The 18,175-nt window shown below is 38.1% G+C and overlaps 1 protein-coding gene across 1 annotated transcript in view; it reads left to right on the plus strand.

Annotated features, from left to right (window-relative positions):
• Positions 1-18,175, plus strand: part of LOC309601487 (potassium/sodium hyperpolarization-activated cyclic nucleotide-gated channel 1-like) — a gene marked incomplete at both ends in the record, with an annotated part of 262,000 nt that overhangs the window by 43,398 nt on the left and 200,427 nt on the right. The window contains one exon of the mRNA XM_082334512.1: positions 3,833-4,256. Within this exon, the coding sequence (XP_082190638.1) occupies positions 3,833-4,256 (424 nt within the window). The remainder of the gene's footprint in view (positions 1-3,832; positions 4,257-18,175) is intronic.

An 18,175-nucleotide genomic window follows, 5' to 3' on the forward strand; every position in this document is an offset into this window, starting at 1 on the left:
AGGCTACCTTTAAATTCTCAGTGCCTCTTTATGCGCACAGAGGGGAGCAAATTGCACTGGAGAGCAAGCTTTGATCCTGCCCACTTTCATGACTTTCTGTAATGCACTGAAGTAGTCAACTGTTGCTTCAGGTAATTTATGTGCTATACAGAATTGCAGAGTATGTGATTCTGCATGAAACAGCAAATGAAGATGAGTTTTGAAGGGCAACGTGTATGTTCATTTTCTGGAATTAATCTTTTTCAACAAAGCTCCCATTCATGCTACACCATTGCTTCCTAATTTCAATGAGGTGCTGTCTTCCCTTCCATATGAATGAATAGCAGGAGAAACTGACACGGGTTTAGAAAATGATCTAATAAATTTAGAATGCATTAATTAAATCACAGCTTGTAAAAACATGCATTATGAAGACCATATTTTAAATTTGGAGCAATTGTTATGCATATCTGAAGAGATAAAGTGTTTGCTAATAAATCAACTACACACGGTATATTTAAGTGCTTGCTTCTTAGTCTGTGACTTCTAACAGTACACGCTTGTCAGAACTGCTTGGGGTTTTTGTTAGTAATTGCTTGGGGAAAATTGCTAATAGATCATAACACTTCATATCTTTATTTGTAATATATTATCCTTATGCGTTATGCTGATTCAGAGGCTAAGCCAGTTATTTGTAAATCCTTTCTATTATTATGAAAAAGCTCTAGCTCAAAACATATTAAAATCATGGTAAGCTTATAGTTACAGATCTGTAGGAGAAGAAAAACAGATGTAGAGACTGCTTGAATCTTATTACCAGCAATTTGATATAGCGCTATGTCATTGTTGTTCAAAGGTGCAAAAATTATGCAAAACCAAGTATATTCAGGTAGCTAAATGCTATAGAGGTATTTTTATCACATAGTAACAAATGCAGGCCATAATGAAGTTGATGTCAAATCTCCAGTTCTCTTTGATACTGTCAGAATATTCACATGGTTGTTACTGGAACTTCCCTATTGTCATGCCCTTTTCCTTATCTGGATAGTGGTCTAGAACAATCTAGAGTGTATCCCGCACCTCACAGTGTCTGATCTTTATGAGTTTTGCTGAACATGTTCCTCAGAAAAGTTCATGTATGTTTATGGTAGTTCCCTTGTTGGTTATCATCAGAATGAGAACAGCTTGAGAGAAAAGTAATAGCCAGAGTCTGGGCATCTATTTTTGAATTGTCATACAAAACCATGTCTAAAAACCAAATCTTATTTAAAATCATATGAAAGACCCAGTTTTTAATACTGATAGGGGTGCAATAAGTCTTTAAAATCCATTTTATCCCATGTAGTCTGGCTTTTGGGCAGCAGATATGTTTTTTAGAAGACATTAATGTCTAATTGGGACTTGTACTGAAGTTTGAGACACAGATCATAACTTCACACTGAAAGAGTCACATTATGACAAAAGGTCACATTATGAACAGCAAACTCAATCTTATTACTCATTAATAGCTAAAAATTCTTAGGTTGCAATTCTGACTAAATAGTTTGAGCCGCTCACTAATGACAGAGTGACTTTGTACTGAACTAATGGTGGATTCTCACTGATCTTTAACTGAATGACAGGGAATAGAGTTTACCTAAGGTTACCTTAGCCTATTCCCTGGGACATCTTGCCTCATGTCTAAGGTAATATTTAACCTCTCAGTCACCACACTAGGCTTCAGAAGGTGTGCTGATTGATCTTAATTACCATGTGTCCTTTTCCTATGATGTACTGAAATGCATAATAATAACCTGTTTAAGTACACTACTTGATCCAGAAACATGCACTCATCTTAGCTGAAGTGTATATTCCCTTAGAAGTCTTCTGTTGTGACAAAGAGCTGCCTTCATCTGAACAGTTCTGCTCAGATTGCACAGGAAAAAGAACCTGGCTCATTAAAATGTATTTTGTCATCTGTATATAAATGCTGTGTTTTCAGGACCTGAAAATATAGGGAATTATTCAGAACTGTCAGTAGAGAGAATGACTGAATTTAATTGGTCTCTTCCAAGTCTAATTCTTAAGATTTAATGAATACAGATGAAAATATAAATTAAGAAGTATGCAAAACCATATTTTGCACTCTTGACTTTCATTACAGTTTGATACTTTTCAGTCAAGGGCATAGAAATTTTATAATTATGGCAACTGAAGAAAAGATGTATTTATTAATCAAAATCTTATGGGCAGAGTGAAGGAAAAAAAAGACTAAATTTGTCCTTTACTCTTCTCACCTCTGCTTTTCTCTGCTAAGACCTTTACTTTATGTTCACTCTAATTTCCAGATACCATTTTAAAGTATGATAAGGCTTTTTCATATGAAAACCAGTGCAAAATTTGATTTTTTTAAACTCTAAGACTCAAGGTCAGGAAAGAATGTAATTTCTATGCAGTTTTTAGATGTAAGAATATTTTTCTTACTCTTAAGGGGATTGCTGACAAGTTTGAAAAGAACACATACCCTAGTAATCAGATATCTTAGTAAATTGTCATTAGTTATCTGATATAATCTATCTTTCAGATTTTTTGGAGTGTATTTATTTTGTAATTTATCCCAATTAATAAAGTAGGCAGCTATAGACTTGTCATGAAAGTAGTCCCTTTTTTGTCTTGACAGTAGCTTCTCCACACAATTCACACATTGGCAACTACTGGAGAGGCATACTGTTTGGTGCAAGAAGTCTGAAAGAACTTGTCATTCACTTTGAGGAAAATTATTAAGAAGATATGGTTTCTTTATTTTTCTTGGTAGTTAGTACTGTATGCATTTATGTATATTTTTTGGCTGCTTTAATTGCATATGCTGGGAGTTACAGATTCTTCAAGAAGAAGCCATGGCACATGGTGTGTGACACTGTCATTTCTATCCAAATGGGAATTATCACTGACCAATGTTTTAATGTCCAAAGGATGCATAAGGCAACATGTAGAAAGAATGTATTAAATTGTCAGGTCCCTCAGTATTTTTCCATGTTAAATATTTTCTTTTGTCTTTTCATATATAACTCCTTCAGTGTTAAGCTTAACTGTAATTCTGTTTTTAATTTTACTGAGACTTACGTGTGTGGCTAAATTCTCCAGTTATGTTGTCTAAACTCAAACAGTCCATTCCAGCTGTGGGTGTTCTTAAATCAAACAACCCCCTCCATTTTGAATACCTGAAAGCTGTGGTAGATATCTTGAAATTGTGTTTGTTTATATGTGAATTAATAATAGATTTCTATATCAAAATATAATCGAAATGAAAAGCAAAATTCCTGGGAGAGGTACTTACATTTAATATGTTATCTGTTAGATATTTGGATTTCCATTTGGATAGAAGCCTTAAAAAAATATTGCATTGGTAAAGCACTTGTGATTGGCACCAGACATAGTTTTAGTTATATAAACACACTAATAGGTTTTGACAGGAGTCTGGAGAAGGCTACTTTAGTGCCACACATGCACACCTTTCAGATATGCCATGGACTGATAAGCCATGGTACTGTCTTTATCCTAGATGCATATTCTTGAGAAGGAAAGCACATAATGAAATGTATTAATTACTTTGTCGTCTCTACTGACTTTGAATATATTGAATGAGTTAAAACAATGAGAGTTTTCTTAGCATTAACAAAATGTTTAAGCATCCTTATATATATTGTATCTCTATACAAAAGCATATTATAATTACTAACCTCATTTGGGCAAAACTGACACCAAGTTTCAGTACTGTAATTAATATGTATAGAACCACAAATGTACTTGAGGTGAAGAAACGGCGTGATAGAGACCACATTACATCAACTCTTCTGTTTCTTCCTTTTTTTAGGTTTTACTGGGACTTAATCATGCTCATAATGATGGTTGGAAACCTTGTCATTATACCAGTTGGAATCACATTCTTCACAGAACAAACAACAACACCATGGATTATTTTCAATGTAGCATCAGACACTGTTTTTCTATTGGACTTGATCATGAATTTTAGAACTGGGACTGTAAATGAAGACAGCTCTGAAATAATACTGGACCCTAAAATTATTAAGATGAATTACTTAAAAAGCTGGTTTGTGGTTGACTTTATCTCATCAATACCAGTGGATTATATCTTTCTCATTGTAGAAAAAGGAATGGATTCAGAGGTTTACAAGACAGCAAGAGCACTTCGTATTGTGAGATTTACAAAAATCCTCAGCCTGTTACGTTTATTACGCCTTTCAAGACTGATTAGATACATACACCAGTGGGAAGAGGTAAGATATATATGGTTATAACGTCATTCGCTATGATCTTATTCCTACAAAAAACTATTCAGGTCTCTCCAAAGAGCTACACACAAACTAGAATGGAATAGAGAGTTTTTACTCCCCAGTTAGTGTAATTACATACAGGTGCTAGTAGAAAAGCCTTGTTGTAAAAAAAATCATAAAGGAGTAACCATCTTCTGTCTGCTGACCATAGAGACCAAAAATATGTTTGGGACCATCAGCACAATGAGCATGGATGGAGTCCTTTTGAGAATCTTAGAAATTTTAGCAACCACCTAAATCTGCATTTGAGTTTGGTGACTAGCACTTAGACTTATGAAGTTAATACTCTTGTAATCACAGAGAACTTAAAATACATGTTCATATTTTTCTATTTCAGGAGAAATTGAAACCATTTATAATTGAGTAGATTTCCTAGAACGCTCATTGTTTGAAGGCTGTATGTAGGCTATTCAGCCTAGGCTATTAGTAGGCTAGTAGGTTTAGTAGGCTAAACAATATCGAATGCTGACCTTCTTCATAAAAAATGGGTAGTTCAAATTTTGAGTCATTTCCTTCTAAGCTGTCAACTCCACTATTTCCAGATGTGACTTTATGCTGCCTGCCAATTTGGCATGGTGACGTTTCCAGAAAATTATGGTATTCCCTAATTTGGCATGCTCATGGCTAGGAAGCGTTTAATGCTTTGGCACATAGCACCATGATTCAGTCATTTCATTTCTTGCCTGTCCCCATTTCTGTAGTTCTAAATATCATAATATGTTTTAAAAGGAAGTGCTAAAAACATAGGAAAAATAATTGCTGTTTTCTAAACCTTTCTTGCAGCCAGTATAATGAGAATTATTTTGTAAAGCATTTTCACAGAAACACTGTTTAAATAGATTTGCATAAATTTATTTACGTATTTTAATAAAGATTTATTTAATTAAATGAATATTGAAGGATTATTTGGTACCATTTCTGGTGCTTTTTCTGCTGGTTATCTCCCTTTTGAAGTATTATGTTCACTTTACAGTTTAATAGAAACCTAAATGCAAAGCCATCTCACAAGTAATGTCAGATTATATTTAAAAATGGAATGATGCTGGATGATACTAAGTATCAAAGTCTAATAAATTTACAGTTGTTTCTCAAAACCCTTCTGAAACAGGTCATTATTTTTTATTATTGTATTTTGTAAATTCTACTTCTTTTTGCCTCCCTGTAATGCAGTGTAACTATATTTTTGACACAGAACACTGCAGTTTTGTACTCAATTTAACTAAGGCAAATGATTAAGCATATCTTGCAGTTTTACCATAAAGCTGTGCTTTTGTCTTTGTGTTTTACAGAGAGACAACCTTCTGAAATGCATTCAATGACATTATTTTCTGGCAGCTTGAGTTAATAGCTTGCCACTATAAAGCCCTACTAAGCAGAGAAATTAATACTTTTTTTCCCCCTCCCGTCTGTTGTCAAAAATAAATCAGGTATTCTAAATCAAAAGTAGTTGAATCGAGCATTAAGTGGGACTAGAAGTGACCAGAAGATGTGGTCCAAACCAGCAATAGCTGGTGTTTGGCTCATGTAATCTATAGCTAATGGCTGCTGATGTCTCCAGGCTGCTTGATTGCAACTTCACCTTTGATTCCACTGGTAAAACTTGCAAAATATTTCTTGTATGATACTTTATATGGCAAGTATTGAAAAATAAGTAGAGTCCATCTTTTTCTGTTTGATAACACATTATAGAGCTCCCTAGATGTTCTCAGGAAGGTGAAAGAGGATCTGAAATATTTTTTGGTTTTTGAGCCTGCAATAAAGCAGCAAGAAGCTCGTTGGCTGCTTTTAAAAAAGAGTTCTGATGACTGCGAGAACATGTGAGAACAGTGATGAATATGTAGACTGAATCAAGTTTTGATAAATCCCAAAATGAAATGTGTGCAAAAAAAAAATTTAATGTTTTCTTTAGCATCTTACAGAGATCAGAAATGAAGGCGGTCATGGATTTTCATATGTGGCTTTTTTTATCACAGTAGTTGATTATTATTTTGATTGTAGGGTGTGAAACTTCTGCACCGTAATTCATTACCACTTTGGAGAAATTGTGTGTTATAGCATTGTAATGATGTTTTAAAACAACAAAAATGGCTAGGGATGAACTTTGCTGAATTAGGAAACAATAGTTGGATGATCCCATAGGGGTAGTCAGTGAGACCTTTGCTGCTGATATTAATCTTTTCTGTATTGTGTCCGTTTGCACATGCACAACAGGGAGCAAATGTTAACTAATTTTTATGACACAGAACTAGCGCCTGTTTGTGTGTGGTTAAAAGGATTTAATAGTTTTTGCATATGGGCTGACATGTTGGTTTTAAATGTGCAGATAAATCTGAAATACTATGTATTTGGATCCAGAATAATGAGCATTATGTCAAAAATATTGAGAGGACAGTCAGCAAACTCATTCTTCATAAACTACCAAGATGATACTTCCTGGAAAACTGATTAATGAACAAACCAGGATGTATAATAAGGCTTTTATCCCACTGAGGTATTTATACGTCCTCAAACAGAAAAGACAGGTTGAAATTGTTTGAGCTTTTCCTTTTTTAGTATCACATACCTGGACTTCAGTTGGTTAGTATCTTGAACTTTAAGGTGAGTAGGCAAAAATTTAAAAGATTTTTGTATGACACTAGTGAAACATGGTTCCTTTTCTTTATTTATTTTCACATCATTTAAATCAATTAAATCAGGATCAAGCTGCTAACAGCCACATAGAGTATTATCGAGGTAAATAATGTATGCATTGTAGAAGCTTTCTCCTTAACTGTTATGAGGGAACAGAGCTATAGCCTGTGGTGCGATATATATGAAATCTGACTGATATATTAATATGTCTGATGTTAATAGTTTATCCAAATGAATGACTGAGTGGAAATGAGAAGAAACACTTAAATAAGGGGACAGAAGATATGTTGGCAGGAATTCATTCACTGAATTTGCAAATTCACATTGTCCTAAAACTGGTTTTAGCTACAATATCTAATATTCCAGTCTTTTACAACCCAGATGTTGACAAATAGATCATATACTTATTTAAACAAAATTATATAATATAACATGCAAGGAAAAAATTATATTTAAATTGCTGATTGCAGAAATTATACTTTTGCAATAATTTCTTACATTGGTTTTGGTTTGGATTTTTTTTTTTTTAGCATAGGTTCCTAAAAATACTAAACAGTAAGTACTGGACCTAATTCTTATTTACTTTAACTTTATTAAATTCAGAGAATACAGTATGAGAGAACCAATAACATATTCCTGACATGATCAGGAAGTGAATATGCAGAGAACTAGACAGTAGTTAACTTCAAACCAAAGCCATAGAAGAAAATATTTTTGCTTGAGATAAAATAATTATAGAATGTTGAATGATCAAATTCATAATTCTTTTTTGTAAAATACTTCTAAGAGATTGAGACTGCTTAAGCTGCTGACCCCTGAACATATTACATAGGTTTGCATGAAACTAGTAAGTTATTCTTAGTTACCGATGCTCATAGATAACTGAACAATTAAAAATAAAAGATATGAACAATTACGAATAAATACATTGTTACAATAAACTACCTTCTTCAATATGAATTTTTCTTTTTTTTGTTTCGGTTAAGAGATGTCAAATGATATGCCACTTTGCTTTACATTTGCCTGTGATATAAATTTACTGATTCTTTCAAATAACAGTATTTTCCAAAAGCTGCTTAAAAAACAGACTTTAATAGCTTTGCTTAAAGCTATTCTAATCACAGGACAAGATCTAGTAGATGTATGAATAAATAAAAGTCGTACTTCTAAAACCATACCCTAAGTCTTTCTCATTCTGAGATGCCTGATTATTTAGAATTAGAACAAATTTTGAAGTGACTGAATGCTTATTGCAAGATGTGCAAAAAAAGTTGTTTTGCAAAAAATTATCGAGCAAAATATGTAATAATTGTAAATTGCAGCCATGACTTATTTTGGTTTGACTTCTAGTGAAATCTGGTTCTCAATTTGCCAGACCTTTTCAAGGCTCATGAACCTACAGAAGCACTGATATCCATTCTAGCTATTGCTAAAGCTCAAGTGTTTAATGAAACATATTCCCAGAACTTAATGACACTAAGCTGAGTGCTGCAGTTGACACACCTGAGGGATGGGATGCCATTCAGAGGAACCTGGACAAGCTCGAAAAGTGGGACCATGTGAACCTCATGAGGCTCAACAAGGCTAAGTGCAAGGTCCTGCACCTGGGTTGGGGCAACCCCTGGTATCAATACAGGCTAGGGGATGAAGGGATTGAGAGCAGCCCGGAGGAGAAGGACTTGGAGGTACTGATAGATGAAAAGCTGGACATGAGCCAGCAATGTGCTCTTGCAGCCCAGAAAGCCAACCGTATCCTGGGCTGCATCAAAAGAAGCGTGGCCAGCAGGTCGAGGGAGGTGATTCTGCCCCTCTACTCTGCTCTGGTGAGACCCCACCTGCAGTACTGCATCCAGCTCTGGGGTCCTCAGTACAAGAAAGACATGGACCTGTTGGAGCAGGTCCAGAGGAGGGCCACGAAGATGATCAGAGGGATCACCTCTCCTATGAGGACAGGCTGAGAGAGTTGGGGTTGTTCAGCTGTAGAGAGCGATAAGGTCTCCCCTCAGCCTCCTCTTCTCCAAACTAAACAACCCCAGTTCCCTCAGCCGCTCCTCATAAGACTTGATCTCTAGACCCTTCACCAGCTTCGTTGCCCTTCTTTGGACATGTTCCAGCACCTCAGTGTCTTTCTTATAGTGAGGAGGCCAAAACTGAACAGAGTATTTGAGGTGTGGCCTCACCAGTGCCAAGTACAGGGCATGATCACTTCCCTAGTCCTGCTGGCCACACTATTTCTGATACAAGCCAGGATGCTATTGGCCTTCTTGGCCACCTGGGCACACTGCTGGCTCATATTCAGCTGGCTGTCAACCAACACCCCCAGGTCCTTTTCCACCAGGCAGCTCTCCAGCCACTCTTCCTAAGCCTGTAGCATTGCATGGGGTTGTTGTGACCCAAGTGCAGGACCCAGCACTTAGCCTTGTTGAATCTCATACAGTTGGCCTTGGCCCATTGATCCAGCCTGTCCAGGTTCCTCTGTAGGGCCTTCCTACCCTCCAGCAGATCGTCACTTCCACCCAACTTGGTGTCGTCTGCAAACTTCCTGAGGGTGCACTCAATCCCCTCATCCAGATCATCAATGAAGATATTAAACAGGACCGGCCCCAATACTGAGTCCTGGGGAACACCACTCATGACCGGCCGCCAACTGGATTTGACTCCATTCACCACCACTCTCTGGGCCTGGCCATCCAGCCAGTTTTTTACCCAGCGAAGAGTATACTCGTCCAAGCCGTGAGCAGCCAGCTTCTCCAGGAGAATGCTGTGGGAGACAGTGTCAAAGGCCTTACTAAAGTCCAGGTAGACAACATCCACAGCCTTTCCCTCATCCACTAAGCGGGTCACCTTGTCATAGAAGGAGATCAGGTTAGTCAAGTAGGACCTGCCTTTCATAAACCCATGCTGACTGGGCCTGATCCCCTGGTTGTCCCGTACGTGCCATGTGATGGCACTCAGGATGATCTGTTCCATGACCTTTCCCGGCACCGAGGTCAGGCTGACAGGCCTGTAGTTCCCCGGATCCTCCTTCTGGCCCTTCTTGTAGATGGGTGTCACATTTGCTAACCTCCAGTCAACTGGGACCTCCCCGGTTAGCCAGGACTGCTGAGAGATGATGGAAAGTGGCTTGGTGAGCACTTCCACCAGCTCCCTCAGTATCCTTGGGTGGATCCCATCCGGCCCCATAGACTTGTGTGCGTGTCTATGTGGTGTCACAGGTCGCTAACCATTTCCCCTTGGATTATGGGGGCTTCATTCTGCTCCCTGTCTTCCAGCTCAGGGGGCTGGGTACCCTGAGAACAACTGTTCTGACTATTGAAGACTGAGGCAAAGAAGGCATTAAGTAACTCAGCTTTTCCTCATCCTTTGTCACTATGTTTCCCCCACATCCAATAAAGGATGTAGATTCTCCTTAGCCCTCCTTTTGTTGCTATTTAGAATCATAGAATCATAGAATCGTTAAGGTTGGAAAAGACCCTTAAGATCATCAAGTCCAACCGTTAACCTATCATCACTGCCAAGTCCATCACTATACCATGTCCCTAAGCACCACATCTACATGTCCTTTAAATACCTCCAGGGATGCTGACTCAACCACTTCCCTGGGCAGCCTGTTCCATTGCCTGACTACCCTTTTGGTGAAGAAGTTTTTCCTAATATCCAACCTAAACCTCCCCTGGCACAGCTTGAGGCCGTTTCCTCTTGTCCTATCCCTTGTTACTTGGGAGAAAAGACTGACCCCCACCTCACTACAACCTCCTTTCAGGTAGTTGTAGAGAGCAATAAGGTCTCCCCTCAGCCTCCTCTTCACCAGGCTAAACAACCCCAGCTCCCTCAGCCGCTCCTCATAAGACTTGTGCTCCAGACCCTTCACCAGCTTCGTTGCCCTTCTTTGGACACACTCCAGCACCTCAATGTCCTTCTTGGAGTGAGGGGCCCAAAACTGAACATGGTACTCGAGGTGCGGCCTCACCAATGCCGAGTACAGGGGGACAATCACTTCCCTAGTCCTGCTGGCCACACTATTCCTGATACAAGCCAGGATGCCATTGGCCCTCTTGGCCACCTGGGCACACTGCTGGCTCATGTTCAGGCGGCTGTCAACCAACACCCCCAGGTCCTTTTCCACCAGGCAGCTCTCCAGCCACTCCTCCCCCAGCCTGTAGTGTTGCATGGGGTTGTTGTGACCCAAGTGCAGGACCCAGCACTTAGCCTTGTTGAATCTCATCATACAGTTGGCCTCGAACTATTGATCCAGCCTGTCCAGATCCCTCTGTAGGGCCTTCCTACGTTCAGGCAGATAGATCGACATTTCCACCCAACTTGGTGTCGTCTGCAAACTTCCTGAGGGTGCACTCAATCCCCTCATCCAGATCATTGATAAAGATATTGAACAGGACTGGCCCCAACACTGAGCCCTGGGGAACACCATTTGTGACTGACTGCCAACTGGATTTGACTCCATTCACCACCACTCTCTGGGCTTGGCCGTCCAGCCAGTTTTTAACCCAGCGGAGAGTGCACTTATCCAAGCCATGAGCAACCAGCTTCTCCAGGAGAATGCTGTGGGAGACAGTGTCAAAGGCCTTACTAAAGTCCAGGTAGACAACATCCACAGCCTTCCCCTCATCCACTAAGCGGGTCGCCTTGTCATAGAAGGAGATCAGATTGGTCAGGTTGTTTCATTTATAGAAACATTTTTTTGTTGTCTTTTACTGCAGTAGCCAGAATAAGTTCTAGTTGGGCTTTGGCCCTTCTCATTTTCTCCCTGCATAACCTCACGACATCTTTGTAGTCCTCCTGAGTTTCCTACCCCTTCTTCCCAAGGTCATAAACTCTCTTTTTTATCCTGAGTTCCAACCAAAGCTGTCTGTTCAGCCAGGCTGGTCTTCTTCCCCACCAACTTGTCTTTTGGCATATGGGAACAGCCTGCTCCTGTGCCTTTAAGACTTCATTCTTGAAGAATATCCAGGCTTCCTGGACTCCTTTGCCCTTTGGGACTGACTCCCAAGGGACTCTGTCAACCAGGCCTCTAAATAGGCCAAAGTCTGCTCTCCAAAATTCCAAGGTAGCAGTTCTGCTGACCTCCCTCCTTACTTTTCCAAGAATCGAAAACTCTATCATTTCATGATCACTATGCCCAAGATGGCCTCCAACCATCGCATCACTCACAAGTCCTTCTCTGTTCACAAACAACAGGTCCAGCAGGGTGCCTTCCCTAGCTGGCTCACTCACGAACTGTGTCAGGAAGTTATCTTCCACACACTCCAGGAACCTCCTAGGCTGTTTCCTCTCCTCTGTATTGTATTTCCAGCAGGCATCTGGTAAGTTGAAGTCCCCCACGAGAACAAGGGCTAGCAATCGTGAGACTTCTCCCAGCTGCTTACAGAATATTTCATCTGCCTCTTCATCCTGGTTGGATGGTCTATAACAGACTCCCACCATGATATCTGCCTTGTTGGCCTTCCCCCTGATTCTTACCCATAAACACTTGACCCTTTCATCATCATCGTCAAGCTTTAGACAGTCAAAACACTCTCTAACGTACAAGGCTACTCCTCCCCCTCTCCTTCCTTGCCTATCCCTTCTGAAGAGCTTATAGCCATCCATTGCAGCACTCCAGTTGTGCAAGTCATCCCACCATGTTTCTGTGATGGCAATTATGTCATAGTTTTCCTGCTGCACAATGGCTTACAGCTCCTGTTTGTTGCCCATGTTGCGTGCATTGGCTTAGATGCACTTCAGTTGGGCTCTTGACTCTGCCACCTTTTTTGGGGGAGAAGCCCTAATTCCTACGTGACTGTTCTCAGGTGCTTCCATGGTTGCTAACACATGAACAACCCTTGTGTCTTTGCTGCCACATTCTGATGTTCTCAGAATATTTCTAAAGTAGCAGATGAAGAATGATTAAATAGGATTCTACCTCTTCACAATGTTTTCCATGGCAGATCAAGTATTTGTACTTGAAAAACAGTTATATATTCTGCGTTATGTACTTTGAAAGAATTACCATAGATTTCTTGGATATAGGGAGAAGAGTTCATTAGCTCACTAGTGTTGTTTGATGAACCAGGTGTTCTACGTAAGTAGAAAAAAATCAATTATAATAACTCTTATAATTATAGAGACGTATCAAAATCATCAGCTGATTTGGCCCATTACTAGACTTTCTGTCTTCTGCTTACTATGTCTAGTTTAGAAAAAATATTTCTACCAGTCAATAAAGCACATTTTAATAAGCCTTTTATCCTTAAGTGCTCAATGTGAGTTTTATGAGAATGCATAAAAAAACATGTGTCTGTAGGAGCTTGGTGACTTAATCTACCTCCTGGTTGAAAGTGTGATGAGATAAACTATCAGTAACTGAAAAATGATAAAAGGTGGTCTAACACTGACACAGATCTGCTGCCTTGATAACTAATCAGTATAAGAACAAACAGTGAGCCAAAATGGCTCAGAAAAAATGGAGTATTATATTTTAAAAGCTAAGGTAAAATCTGCACACCTTCAGAACAATGCCTGACATGGCATATCTTTTATTTTATACAGATCTTCACAATGTATTTCTACTCTAAATAACAGCTTTGTAATTCATAGTGCTCTCTTTGCTGGCATGTAAAAATATTGTACTCTGCCTGTTAGCCATGCTAAGTGCACCAGTATCAATAAAGGCTGCTATTCTATCTGTTGTAAGTTAATGTTTCTTTCACTGTTTACAATTTCTTCCACTGAAATCCAGTTTCAAATGCAGTTTCTGTTGGATTGTGATTTCTCCTGTGATCTTGGGTGATTTTGCCTGTACCATGTACCATCACCAATTTTTTGTGGGTTTTTTCCTGAAAATGACATCTGTTCAGGGTTCCTGATTTGCCATATCTTTCCTTGATTCCTTGAAGTAGTGAGGTATGACCTATCTGAAAGTGGACTTGCAAATCTGAGATTTCTAAAGTAAGTAGACAGCTGAAGATTCCCCTTCCTTCACAGTTGTTTGTTTGCTATGGAGTCCTTGGCATATAAAAATGCATTGTAAGATATAAGGTTATATTGTCCTGTCTCAGCCAATTCCTATACAGTCAGCACTTTTAAAATTGGGAACCAGTTGGGGTTTGGCATCCGCAGGGTAATGCAGATTGGCTTATAACCTTGACATAGTTGACAGCAATCCAGAATGATTTTTAATATATACCAATGCTTACGTTTAATTGTTGTCAGTGATTTCCTTGGTGCTATAGCAGCATAATTCAAAAAAGTGTTACAAATTCACTTTGTTCTGTGTCTCTTAGGTATGTCGTCGATAAGAGGTTGTGAGAATCTGCAGTGGCCAAAAAGGATCGCTAAAATGTTCTTTTTCTTTGTAGTGCAGATTAGCTATCACACATCCTTGATCCAGCAGTATTCACATGTCTGTATCCTTTTATCCTGTTTATTCCTTAAGATCAATGAGGTTACAGCAATGTCTATACCTAATAGGGAGCAGGTCTTTAAGAACTTGAATAGGCTGTTAGAGACAAGCCCTTTTTGATGCTCTGCTGATCTTGCTTCCTTGTGCCCATGCCAAGCCCAGTGTTAAACATACCCCACATCTACTATGGATTTGAGATTGCTGCAGTTTTTAGGCAAGTAGATTTATACACCTGTTGCATATGAGCGCAGCTGGTAGGTAACTGCTGTATGCCTCACAGATCACCTATTCCTTTCTATTAATGTTTCTGTGAGCACTGTCTAATGCTAGCCAATGAAATATTGTTTCTTAAGTCTTATTTCTCAAGCTACTTAGAACTGATTTATTTGCTTTTTTTTTCATTCAGAAGTAGTGTGTAACATGAATTGTCTTATTTTGGTATGGTTTCTTATTATTTTGTTAAAGATCTTTTAAAGAAATGCAAGTTTTATTGATGTTGTGAAACATTCAGTTCTGCTTGTGAGTATCCTTGTTCCCTACAGTCTTCATTTTGGAGTATTTGACAGACTTTTAGGTTTCAAGGCTAAGACATGGAATACTTTGAAGATAGTTTGAAGGCTTGAATTTGAATATAGCAAATTCTAAAGAGAAGATGATAGGTTTCATGTGCTGAGTTCTTTTTTTTTATAGTGTCTTAAATTCAGTGATTTTCTATATTAAAGATGCAATTATGAGGGAATCTCATGAATAAGTTTATAGGGAGGGAGGGGACACTGGGAAACTCCCAGGGGGTCTGTCTGCTGTAACACCTCTCACTAGAGTAGGGGAACTCCAGGATTTCTTTGAAGATGCTTCGTGATACAAATTTTTCTTTTCAGTTCCATGAGTGATATAAAAATAATGACAAATGCAACGGTGCTGGGTAGCTATAAGTCCAGTGAGCTTCAGTTTCTTAAAAAAAAACCCATATTTAAAACTTTTAATATTATTTTCAGTCCATTATGAATGCCATGTTCCATGTATATAATTTGTTTAGGCCTGGATGTTATTTTGTCCACCTTTTTATTTTCTTTGGGAGAAAGCAGTAGGGAGGTTACCGTAACCAATGAAAGGAAAATTTCACTGTTAAAGTATTAAATATTCCTTACCCATTTAGTAGGGATTTTCTTTTCTTATTCTGCTATTTTTATGTACCACAGACAATTCCAGTTACAGCAGTAGCAATGTCTGACCTTGTGTTGTAAGACACCCAAGTGGCATGCCAATCGTGCCTTAATTTTGGCAGTGGTAAGTTAAGGCTCTAGGATAATTAGAGCTGGCATTTTCTGCAAATATGAGCTTTCAACAGAGGATGCCAATTCATGGTTGCCAATAATAATAATAATAATAATAATAATAATAATAATAATAATAATAATAATAAAGTGTGATGGTACCAATGACAGCTCTTTAGTGAGGAAAAAACTTCTCAGATCCAAATATTTTTCATCAAAGCAGGGAGGGGAGAGAGAGAGAGAGAGAGAGAGATGTCAAAAAGAATAATGTTCAGTAAATGAGAGAAGTCATCTAAAGCATAGGAGAATCAGATAAAGTCCCTGCCTGACTACGCTCCTATACTCACTAGAGAGTGGTTCAAATTATCAGATGACTATCTACTCCCTTTTTGATCTGTTGAAGCAGTTCCATTTTGTTCACTAGGCAACTATTTAGGAAATAATTAATCTATTCCTTATCTCACATAAGTGGTCAGGCCTCCAGACTGCTCAGTGAGAAATGCCTCACTATTTGTTTTTCGTTCTATTGCAAAAATGTCTTGGACCTGTTACAGTGCACATATAGGAATGTGTCTGTGTTTTCTTTGAAGTTGTAGAGGCTTTTGGGATGAGGAGAACCTTTCCTGCTTATTCCTAAACATAAGCAGATGTCTGCATCCTATTCCAAAATTTCAGTATCAAATTGAAACTAGTATGTTTAATAATTTTCTGAACTGGTGTTTCTGTCTTATTTCCATTGAAATTTAACTTTTCTCCATTTGCCTTCCTGAGCCTTGCCAGTTGTTGCATTACTCTAAGGTGGTTATTCGGTGACAGAAGAGGTGGAAGCAGTTGCTTTTAAAGTGTCAGTGCTGGCAGCTCATGTAAAGATAGATAATATTAACAGTGCTACAAAACAGCTGCTCATTGCTGGGAAAATGGTCAGTGCCAATGCACTGTAATAATTCTGTTTCTCTCTATTATTAGTGAACTCTGTAAAGTGACCAGGCTTTTTGATGCATGTTGTAATGGAATGTTTGCTTACTAATAGCCCTTCATATCTAAGCAAATTGATATCCAGATAAATTTAATCATCATATTTTCAGAAGTGTTCTCAGTTCCATTGAGTTTGATATTATTTGATTGCCGGTACAAAAGAGAGAGAGAGTATAAATATATTTGTAATTTTGAAAAGTCAGAAAAGAGTCCATCTGCTTTCTTCAGCCTACAGCTAGAAAAAAAGAATCAGGAGACTTGCTTCAACCACTATTATTGGGAAATATGTCTTTTGTCATAAAAATAACAGTACCCAGAACCACAATCCTTACAGCAGCTTTGACTGCTCTGTTTTCCTTTTTCTCCCCTCTCCCCCCCTACCTTTCCAGTTATTGCCTTATTTTCTCTCTCTTTTTTTTTTTTTTCTTCCTGGTAGGAGGCAATGTTATTTTGTTAGCTCAAAGCTCATTTTGTCATTTTTGAGCTCAAAGATCATTTTTTTAGCTTGGAAAAATAAATTAGTGGAATTTCTCTTTATTTATCTACAGGTAAGAGATATATATATATGTTGTGTGTGTATGTTTGTGTAGGACTAGTGTTGCAATCTAACCACAAGGAAAGACAATATAGGAACAATTTATTTATGAATCTTTGATATTGATCAATTTCCCAATGCAGATTTTCAATTATTTATTAGTTCAGTACACTCTGAATGAAGTTATTCACTTTCACTTCTCAGAGCCATTGGTTTTTGTATGTAGATGAGGATGGCAAAGAAACCTCAATGAATGTAGGTAGGACCACAATTTTATATGTTCAGGATGTGAATTGAAGAGACAGCAGATACAGTTACATGACAATATCTTGTTCAGCAATTCTGTTCTGTGAAGGATTTTATGATTTTGACATTTTTCTTTGCTTCAGCAAAGAACAAAATATGGTAATGTCAAATTTACCAACAGGAAGAATCAAGAAGAATATTCTTCAATTAAGCTAGAATAGTTTATTTTGACAAAATCAAAACATTTTCATTTCACCTTTATTTTTCATTTGCATTAATATATATAAAGTTGTTACAATTTTAGTTTTAGTTGGGAGACAGGATATTTCGGCATTGTCAACTCCTTAACTTCTCCCTCACTCCTCCTCCAGAAAATGTTGGAAGAAGTGGTATTCTTTCATTTCCAAAGAAATGTGATTCCCAATATGAAACAATTTTGTAATTTTTTATCATCAGATGTACTACTGAGTCACATACAATTATATAAACCAGAACAGATTTTTATGCAGAGTAAGATTGGTGACCATGCATTTGCTGAAATATAATGACTCATTTTCAGGAACAGATAAAACCATTATACTGCCTGGAACAGTTTTGATGCTGTCTGGCTTTTACTTTTCAATTACAGCATACATTATTTAATACTTTTCTCATCTTAAGGTCTATATACCTTCTCTGTTCTTTGCAACAGTAAAAAGCTAATAATACGGAAAGCACAAAATTTACCATGGAAATGATATTTAGGGAGAACTCATGATACCCAATATTTATGCCATTACTTGTCCCAAGGAATTTGTTGCTC

This window comes from Platalea leucorodia, assembly GCF_965183815.1.
Source record: "Platalea leucorodia genome assembly, chromosome: W".
Lineage (NCBI taxonomy): Eukaryota > Metazoa > Chordata > Aves > Pelecaniformes > Threskiornithidae > Platalea > Platalea leucorodia.